This window comes from Phymastichus coffea, unplaced genomic scaffold, assembly GCF_024137745.1.
Source record: "Phymastichus coffea isolate CEN01 unplaced genomic scaffold, Cenicafe_Pcof_1.1 PCOF00060, whole genome shotgun sequence".
NCBI lineage: Eukaryota > Metazoa > Arthropoda > Insecta > Hymenoptera > Eulophidae > Phymastichus > Phymastichus coffea.
Window position 1 is genome coordinate 104,680 of NW_026706871.1, and position 10,134 is coordinate 114,813.

Below are 10,134 nucleotides of genomic sequence, written 5' to 3' on the forward strand. Positions count from 1 at the left end.
CACGATGATAATCAAAGGCAGGTATACGACGCAACAATAAAGAAAAATTCCAGCAAAGTTAGACTCGTATTATGGTAATGCAATAAAAACCGTCTTTTCGCTTTCTAGGTCGTGCAATTGCAGTTGCATTGTCGCAAACATCGGGAATTGATAAACTTTCGCGCCCAGTTTTGACGCAGTCGAAAATTCGCGAAAGAAAAAGGAAAAAAGAAAGAATGGGTGAAGTGAAATCGGCCGTAGCTTGAAATAAAGAGTCGTTTCGTTCGGTTGTTTGTCAAGCCAAGTTGGCCGTCGGCTGGCTCTTGCGCACACGATGGAGAGTATTAAAACCTCGTGTTTTTTTCTGCGTGAGCGCTGCGCGAGCGATAAGCCATTGATAACGGTAAGCGATATCGTAGCACCTATATACCTGTACAATATCGAGGTGTGGATAACGGAAAAAAATTAGCTGCAATTCTGTGTATGGGGGGAGGTAACGATTGATCATCGGTATGAGCATTAGCTATGCCTCGGGTTCTAGCAGACGTGAAGATCTTAAAAAAAGCTTAGTTCACTGAGATTACCATTAAGCACGTTTCAAGAGATCAATTTAACTAGCAGTTTGTTCTGATCCAGATGGGGGGTATCATTAATTTTTACGTTCCGCTGTAAGAAAAAAATCTATAACATATCTGTTGCTTATTACTTAAAAGTGATAAATATAAATATTTTGGTAAACACTCAGAATTAGTGAAACATGTTCTATGAAGAAGAAAACAACTTGAAATCTGACTCAAGATAAATGTGTCGCCTAGTGACAAACAAAAAGAGCATTTCCATGTCTACTATTATTTAAAATGGTGTATAATTCACAAAAGAATAGAATAAGAAAGTAGGAGCAGACTCAAAAATATATATAGTAAACTAGTTCAAAAACTGAAATGTTAACTAATCAGTTCTTGCATTTTGCACAAGCGTCTATCCGTCGAGTCTCTTTCCCAAACGGCAATGAAACAAATTTTAAAGCCAGTCACATTCGGCCAAACGACTATCTACAAATCCCGATCTCAATTCCTACCAGGAACTTTTCTCCAATTGAGCCAATTAGCCAATTGCACTAATTAGAGAGAAAGGGATGGGAGCGAGAATGTTGCTGCTGCGACCGTCGCGTCGCTGCTCATGCCTGCCGTCTCTTCATTATTTACACCCGTCGGCTTCATTCTCGTCTCCAGTTGCGCGCTGGCATTCATTTTCACCAAAGTTTCGTGTGGGAGCTTATTTACCAGTACGTTGCACTTGAATTTTTCATTCCGCTTTGTTTGAAAATTAGTTCGCTCGGTTTCATATGTCATAACTGTACTTTATTTGTCATTGAACGTGTCTGATGCAAGAAATTCCGATCGTTAATGTAACAATTAAAATATTATCAATTATATATTTTGAAATATTTATCCGAGTTTCGTAGAAGAGCGTTACAAGGTGTTTAAACGGTGCCAAGAATGTAAATTTATATTTTTAAGTTAGTTGTTTGTAAATAAGAAAATTCAATTCTCTGAAAATATCTTTCAAATTTGTTCTGAGGAGTAAGCATTATTATAATGAAGAAGACAAAATGTAAGGGTAATATAGTAAAATTTATTTTCATATTTCATTCAAAAATAAAATTATTTGTAAAAAAAGATTTTTCGCCCTTTGTCAGTATACAATATATATAACATATATATATATATATATATACTTTGTGTTTTCACGTTTCATGCTGTCAAGTTAATACACAATAATATATTTTTGGCTTCTGTTAAACAAAAGATTAGAGTTTTTTGATTTTCAATTTACAGTAAAACTTTTTTTCTGAATTGAATTCTTTTTCTTTTATCATGTATTAACGTAAAAGCAAGTATACAAAAGTGACGGTTTATTGTGTGCTGTCTTGTGAATTCGCAGTACCGCTAAAAATATATAATATGTATATAATATATACTCTAATGGGGTTTCATCTCTTAAAAACTAAATCACATGTCGTTTTCATTTACTTTCATACGTTTTGTGCAGCCACTCCTCAATATATAAAAAAAATGTACACGGTACGTCACGGGAGGAACACGTGTTTGCTTCTCTCCGCGTGCGCACCTCTTTAGTCGTCGAAAGTTTTTACATAATTTTCCGGTAGTTAGCCGCAACAATGCATATTGGTTTTCGTCGTTTTGACGCGCAAATACAAAAATATGGTTAGAGCGTATATGATACAATATTTCTTCTCGGCTTTTTACAATAGCATATTACTTTTACTTTTCTCACAATAATAAAACGAATAATAATCAGTTTATAGAAGCACATCAATTTGCACAACATCCGATATTTTCCGAGTTGCTTAATAATCGCGAACGCAAAGGGAAAGCATTTTTTATGTAAAAATGGAGGAACGATTATGCGAATCGGGGCGAATTGTGCCACAGATTGCTCGTTACGAAATTTCTGAAAAAGGCACACTGTGCAGTGAATTGTTTGCCCAGAAAGTCTAACGAAGCACGCGTACATATCTTATAGACTTTCTTGAATAAAACGAATTTCAGTATTTTTTTTATAAAAACCGAAAAAGAAATTCTCATTACAACTATCTATATAATTATTCTTCTCGTTGGACTTTGTTCTTGGGTTGCTGCTGGCGAAATTGATAAAACAAGCATAATTGATTTATCGTTCTGCTGACTAAGATTGAGAAAAGCATTTACACAGAAAGCGGAATATTAAGTTTACACGTGCAACCCTTACAAGCCTCTTCTATACAATGAGAAAACATTTCAGCGTGACTGATTTGTTACAATGACAAGAACCGCTGGAAGGATCAGACTAATTTCTTAACAATTTATACAATTTACAAAGCACACGATTGCCTCGATTTTATTATTACACAAAGAAACAATGAAAGACAGATCAAGGCAATAGCTCATTACCTCGTCACCTGTACGTAAAAAAATAAGAAGAGTCGCAATGGCGCGTCCTGTCACAGACGTATTAGTTTAACATACAAAAAAGTTATCTCCTTACAATTAATAAACGTAATGGTTTATTTAGGCAATGTTCAGAGTCCGAGCTTTTTTCATTGAGAGATTACAAAGCTTGAGCGACTTTTTCTCGTCTCTGTTTCTAATATCAAGGTGTCGCTATTTGTTGCAATAAATATGAATATTCCACCAATAAATATACACTGTTGGTTCATAATGTGCTTTATAATATATTTGGCATTCTCCAAAAAAAGTCACTCAACATTGCATCCCAAAATATTGTTAAGCTAATTTTAATTATATGTCAGAGCAGATATGCCAACAACTGGATATTATTATGTACATCTCATTATATGGGCACCAAGTTAAATGACTCAAGTTTCACAATTGTTAATTGCACGACACATTGAAGTAGTTATGAAATAAAAAAAGAATAAAAACATTGACTATCCAGGTATCAGTGTTGACACGTTAAAATACTATGCGTATACGAAAGATCAGATTCGATTCTCAAATATATATCTCTCACTCAGCTTGCTTTGCTAAAGAAAGACGAGATAATAACACTTGTTATTAATAAATCAGAGCATTATACCGCGATCGAGATACAATGGCCTTAGAGAAGTTTTCTTAATACAAAATAAAAGATCGTCTCGCGCACGACCGTTAATGTACACAGTATATATCTATATATAGACATAAATAGATACGTAATTTACAAGGTGAAGAGTTCCAGCAGCCAGCATCACGCGCGAGAGAAAGTCTCGAATTTGCCGCGCGCGAACGACGAGGAGCGAGCGAGCAGCATGCGTCGTTCTCCAAAATGGCGGGGGTGGCTTATTTGTTAGCGTCAGTCCATAATAAATAATATAAAAGAGACATTGAAAAAAGTAATAATCATCAACACCCACAAAACAAGTTTTTCATCACACCACAAGCACAATCAGAGAAGGTGTCCTGCGTTACGAAGTCGATCAACTAGCCTCGAGATCCAGCACGAGGATGATTTCCTCTCAGAAGATACCGGGAACAGTGTTGATTTGACAGCCGGACTGCATGTGGTCGATCACCTGCTCCTTTAGCCGGCTCACGTGCTCCTTCAGCCTGTTGACGATCACGCTCAGATCATTGTTCTCACCCTTGAGCAGCTTGACCTTGTCCTCGAGCCTGCTGATTCTCTCGAGCTTGCGCCTGCGGCACTTGGAGGCCGCCACGCGATTCCGCTGGCGCTTGCGTTCGAGTTTGATTTTTTCTTGGCTTTCCATGTCGATGGGGGACATGGGTGGCGAACTCGATACACTCGGTACAGTTTGGGGTTCGTCCTTTACTTGCATCAGACTTCCTTGGCCGCTCATTAAGGATTCGTTGCTCTGCACGCTGCCCGGCGGCTCGAGGGTCGTGTAGTGGATACTGCCTGGTTCCTGCGAGCTGTCCGAGTGATGAAGCGCATCAAGGGCATCCTCGAAGCCTTGTACGTATTGCTTTTGCTCCTCGGTGATGGCTTTGTCGAAGTACATCTGCGTGGTGGGTGTGGGCATAGTGGTAATCATGCCGTTCTCTTGCTGAGCGATAAACAGCTTATCGAACTCGGGCGAGTTGAGCTTGAGCAGATCCGGCGAGTTGAGCAGCGGCGTGAGACCAGACATGGCCAGGGCCGTAGCTGGTAACGAGCCCAGTTTGGGCCTCTTCGCTTGAGGACCCTGTCGACCGGCATTCAAGTCGAGTGTCAAATTGCTGCGCTTTATGCCAACGAGATTGTTGACGGGAGCCCCACCGCCGCCACCGGCGATTATGCGATTGCCATAGGTAAAGTGGCCCACCTGATCCTCGTAGAACGTCGGCTCCATCGTCGTATTGCGCACCATCGAGAGGACTGACGGCTAACAAACTCGCGCGCACACCTTACGTAATAACTTCTCTCTCTCTCTCTCTCTCTCTTTGCTTTCCTCACTCTGTTTCTTATGTACAAGTGTATGTATATGTATATATATGTATATGTATATACACTAAAGTCGCTGACAACACTCGCACACGCGGTCAAACTATCGCTGCACTAACTGAATGATCGTGTGCGAGCGTATACAAGTTGCGTGTGTGTTTTTCGATACTGACACGGTGCGCAGCGCGCGGAGGCTCCGCTGATTCTGGCTTGCCGGACTAAACCGTACTGAGCTTATATCTCGTGACTCACGGCACTGCTAAAAATAAAAGTGGCGTCACGCAGATCAGCTGCGATTGGCCCGCGGTGTCGTCAGTCTCGCGGTGCTATTGGTCGAGCCACTGCGCTCGCGCACTCCCACTGAGTTTGAAACTTGCTTACTTGCTGTCGGCGCCGACACTGACTATCTCTCTCTCTCTCTCTCTCTCTCTTTCTCGCTTAGCCAGGCACCCACTTGTACGCGCGCACGCCTGGACGTGTATTTGTGCATAGCCCGCCGTCGTGGGTTTTCCCCGTATAATATACGCGCGCTCTTTATTTTGCTCGAGCTGAGCTCTTTCTCGACTGTGCGCTGCTGCTGCTGCTGCTGCTGCTGCCGCCTTTATCTTATTGTTTTTCGCCGTTGCTTTTCTCGCTTCGCCTTTTTACTCCTCGTTTTTTGTACGGTACTCTGTTGTCACGTTTAAACTCTCACTGGGCCGCTGATTTTCTTTTCCTCGCGGAGTATGGCAAATTGATCTCTTCTTCGCTCTTATCTATCTACTTATTTGTCGTAGCGCGCGCCTCTGCGTATCTAAGTAAACAATACCGGCACGGCGGTATATTAATTGAAGTTTTTTTTATTACTTTTCTTAGTATTGTTTATGCGTGAGCGTTACGAAACTCATGGCTCTCAAGATTTGCATTAACGCTTGATTGCTCTCGTGTAGTTTCACTTATCTCGCTTTATTTTTCCCTGCGTGCGTTGCTCCAAAACTTCATATTTTATGCATACACGCAGATAAATAATGTTCTGAAAAGAGGTTTTCTTTATTGATGAAGTTGGCGGCGGTGCAATTTCGAAAATCTTTTTTCGGATAACGAATTGGCACAGCCAGTTTCTTCAACGAAGTTTTTTCTTTTTTTCGCAATATTACATTAGCATCTAGTACCTCATTTCCTTTTTACTTTGACACTTTCTCTCTCTCTCTCTTCCTTATACCCATTCAGCTTCGTCTCGAGCTCCGTCAATCTGCGTGTTAAACTCCGGGGCTCCTCATTTGCATCTTTCTCTCTCTTTGCGTATCTATTCGGTTCCCCGAGAGCGCGCGGCTCATTTATTGTTTGTCCTTTTTTTTCTACTTGGACCGTTCTTCCTCCTTCTCTCTTTCACGCGGCGGCAGCGGCTAACACACCTACGTAAAACGTCGAGCCTCCAGCTGGGGGCCGCCGTGAGGAGTTGAGTTGCTCTTCCTTCAGCGTATACCTATATATGTATGCGCGCTTGCTGGCTCTGCAGGCGTGTGGGAGAGCTTTATAGATTAGAACGCTGAGCAATGAGATACTGACGCTATGCAAAACGCTTCTGCACAATTGCTGTTCTTTTCTTTTATATAATTGACCAACTTTCTGGTTAATACTTATCGATTGACTGATTAGTTTCTTTCCGATTTCTTTTGTTCTTTAATATTTCAACTTTATTGCGTCATCAATAATGAATAATGTGATTAGCTCTTCCGGGCGAATGAACAAATACTTGACTATATTGAAGTTACACTTGCCGCTGTTGCGTTACGAGTATACATATATATTCAGGCGTGTAGGTGTGACCGCTTTCATCTTTGACAATTACCAGTTCCATTTTCTAACAAATGACTTTCATGCGAGAGCACGACTTAGTAGAGCTGAAATACTTTGAGTGTTTGTTTTAATTGAAACACTTGACTTGTATATTTGTAAAAAAGAAAAGAGGAAAAGTCCGAACTCTTACAAATGATTGAATGCATGTTGCATCACATTGACTTGATTTGCTTAAAAATTGTTATTTCGACGTAAACGGCAATGAGTTCGAGTGAAATTATTCAAAATCGGTTTACGATTGGAGTGTGTATCACTAGCATGCAGAGTAGCAACAAAATTCAGGGATCGCTGAAAAGACAAAAATCAAAGAATCAGAGTAGCGCGTTGGCATGTATTAGCGGCGACCTTGAGCTGCAATAGCGGCAGTCGCATAACTATCTCTCTCTCTCTCTCTCTGTGGCGACGAGAAAGAGAGAGAAAGAGAACGTGCGTATCGTTTCCTGGCGATCTTATCGCAGGAAGGAGCACTTAACCTCCGGCGCGCGTGCATGTCACATTCGTATACGCAACAATGCCCTGCAAGAGTGGAGTGTCACACCCATGGCCCCGATCTATACATGCCGCCGCATGGCTGCTGCATGTTACACGACGCAGATCGCGCGCAAGCTAGGGCTCTGACGTTTTACCATATATTTTCTTTTCTCGATCGATTGTCTGCACGTTACATTGTTTTAGCCAATTACGCATTGATTGTTTGCCATTTATTCAATAGGTTTATTTGATTGCGTGCAGGATAGAATGATTGTCTTTTTAACAACGTCAGTAACGTTCAATGGAATCTTTAATTCAGTAAAGGTATGAAAATGATATATCGATGAAATTTTCATTCCTATATAAAAATAGATTTTTGGCGCAGTTAACTGTACTTCACAACTAAAAGTAATCAATTAATTACTTGCTTTCTCTTTAATTACTCTCACGCGTGTACTTTGCGGAAAATAAACATTTTTTTTAAACCGTTGTCAATTCAATTAAACACGTGATCGAAGATAACTTTGTAGTTCCGCTGTAATCCCGTTTACCAACGTTTGTAATTAACCAAAATACAAGTGTTAATTTTCTATTTTTGCAATTAAACAAATATGCATTTTAATAATAAGACGAATGATTATTCGTAACTAAAGCAAATATAATTTCAGTCAACGAAGATAGACGCTTACATAAAAGAGTGTAGGCGTATTTATTTACGTTGCTTAAAAGTATCGCAAAGGATACCCTCTTCACGGTAACGGACGTAGTATGTCGTCACGCAGTCGGGTCTCTCTCCGGATTGACGGTAAACGGGCCGCAAGGCCCACAAATTTGAGATTGGAAACTCTACTCTCGCTCACACCCACGTTTTCCACTACGGCGCGGTAGTTTTCGGCGCCACTCTCCGTCTTTTACACTCTATAGGACCACCTTGGAAACTATACACACTATAGTCTCCATTGGGGACGACCCAATTTTCTCCGCCTTACACTATCATATAGACACACAATTACGAGCTACTCCAATTTTACCTACTTTATTATCAATATTTCTTTAAAAGCACTTCAACTTTTATCGTTTCAATAAAAAAAGGGATTCCAAGAAAATGTTAATCTCATATTAAAGAAGAAACATGGCTTTTGCTTAATGCTTTATTTGAAATAAAAAATTACCGAAATTGAAAAACTTCTTTTAAAAACCATTAATCGGCTTTTTGTAGTTCTTATCCGCAAAGTCTTTTATTTCTTTCGAGTGCTTCTTACGTTGTGACACAGCATTATAGTTTTTCAATGACTAAATGCTATAGGATTTTTCGATCCGAACTATACTTGAATATGCACAAGCTCTATCAGTTGGTTACAACAAAATAACAAACATTTACCACTCGTATCAATAATGATAGTTCGTACGCAGAAAAATATATAAGCGTTCGGTCGAGCAGAAGAACAGTAATGGAATAAACAACTGTAATATCGTTAAATTATTTCGAGTTGATACGTAGAGGTATAGATGCCGAGGACGGGAAAACCTACACGTTCATTGCCAAAAATCACGCAATGCCGCCTCCCAAGTGCCTAATCTTAATTTTAGGGTTTTGCCCATCCAGGCCCTTCCGAGAAATCTCTCTTTTAGTCGGAAAGCCTCTCGATTACCTCTCATCGGCGCTCTTACGCGCTCGTCCCACTGTCGCGGAGGAACAGAGAGTGAAAAGATGTTTGCTCGAGTCTCGAGGAGAAAAGAGAGCCGATAACGGAAACAAACAGCCTCAGTAGCAGTCTGACTCATCCTCGATGCTTTGTGTCGTCAAGGTATTTGGTGGATGCGCGCACGCAGGTAACTGTTTGCGTGTGTGTGTGTGTGTGTGCTCGGGGCTGCGGGCGGGAGGAGGGACGGAGTAAGCTCGTCCGTACCAGCGATCAAAACAACATGTGTTAATCCTGTTTGCGCTCTCTCGCAGAAGCGCGGTGCGATGCGCGGAAGCAGGTAGTAAAGTGTTGTTAATCTCGGCGGCGCGCGCACCTTCGGCGCTCTCTCCGCGCAGGTATAAGCCCCGTGCGCAGGTCTCGACTTGTGCGGCTCTCCTCGCCTCAATGGGAACCCAATAACCACGGACTGGTAACTGCTGTTTGGCTCTTTGTATAATTGCGGCCAAAGAGCAATCTTGTTACTGTGCGCTTTTCAAAATTGAAAATTATGGCTTTACCGCGAGAGGACAATCAACGGCTGAATGCCCAATTATACTCTATTCTTTGTTGATTACACGCTTTCCACATTTCCAAATGTTTCTGGTGTGTCCTTAGTTTTGTCAAACTCCTCGTTTCAAAAAATACTATCATTTTTGTCAAAGTAAATTCTCAGCGTATCGGATCGCACGAGACAAATTTGTGACAAACAATGTGTAATAAAATTATTTAAGAGTTTTCACAGATTTACATCGTTGAGCTTGAATTACATTGAACTTTGATCGTTTCTTTGCAATATACAATTTTTCCAATTTGGAAAAAAGCAAATACGAAGATACGAAGTCAAGGGTCGCGGCAGCGACCTGTGGTACGGATGCCGATCGGACGTTTACACGCGACACAATGCAAAACAGCTTCGCGTATGGAAATATTCAGTATTGATATGCATTCGCAATACATGCAATTAGAAATACACGATGCTCCTAGAGCTTCTTTTTACCTCGTAAAATATATTCACGAAAAGATAATATTTGATACTAACAGTTTGTCAATTATTTATACACCGCGTAATTCGATCCTTTACTGACACAAATTGAAAATTTGATCGTCAGAAACTAGTTCGACTTCGGTTTCCAAAGTAAAATCAGACGAAACGAAAGAATAAAAAAAAATGAAAGTTTTAAAGGGAACGCGAAAAGCACTGCGTTGATACTCGAAT

At 40.6% G+C, this 10,134-nt stretch overlaps 1 protein-coding gene across 1 annotated transcript; it reads right to left on the reverse strand.

The window, feature by feature from the left end:
- Positions 1-1,594: 1,594 nt before the first annotated feature.
- Positions 1,595-5,156, reverse strand: LOC131666675 (transcription factor Jun). Its single transcript, XM_058939509.1, has one exon. It carries the CDS (start codon positions 4,847-4,849, stop codon positions 3,998-4,000), a length of 852 nt encoding a protein of 283 aa, XP_058795492.1. The 5' UTR covers positions 4,850-5,156; the 3' UTR covers positions 1,595-3,997.
- Positions 5,157-10,134: the final 4,978 nt, after the last annotated feature.

Coding starts and splice junctions, on each gene's coding strand:
- LOC131666675 (XM_058939509.1), bottom strand. CDS start 4,849: ATGGTGCGCAATACGACGATGGAGCCGACGTTCTACGAGGATCAGGTG.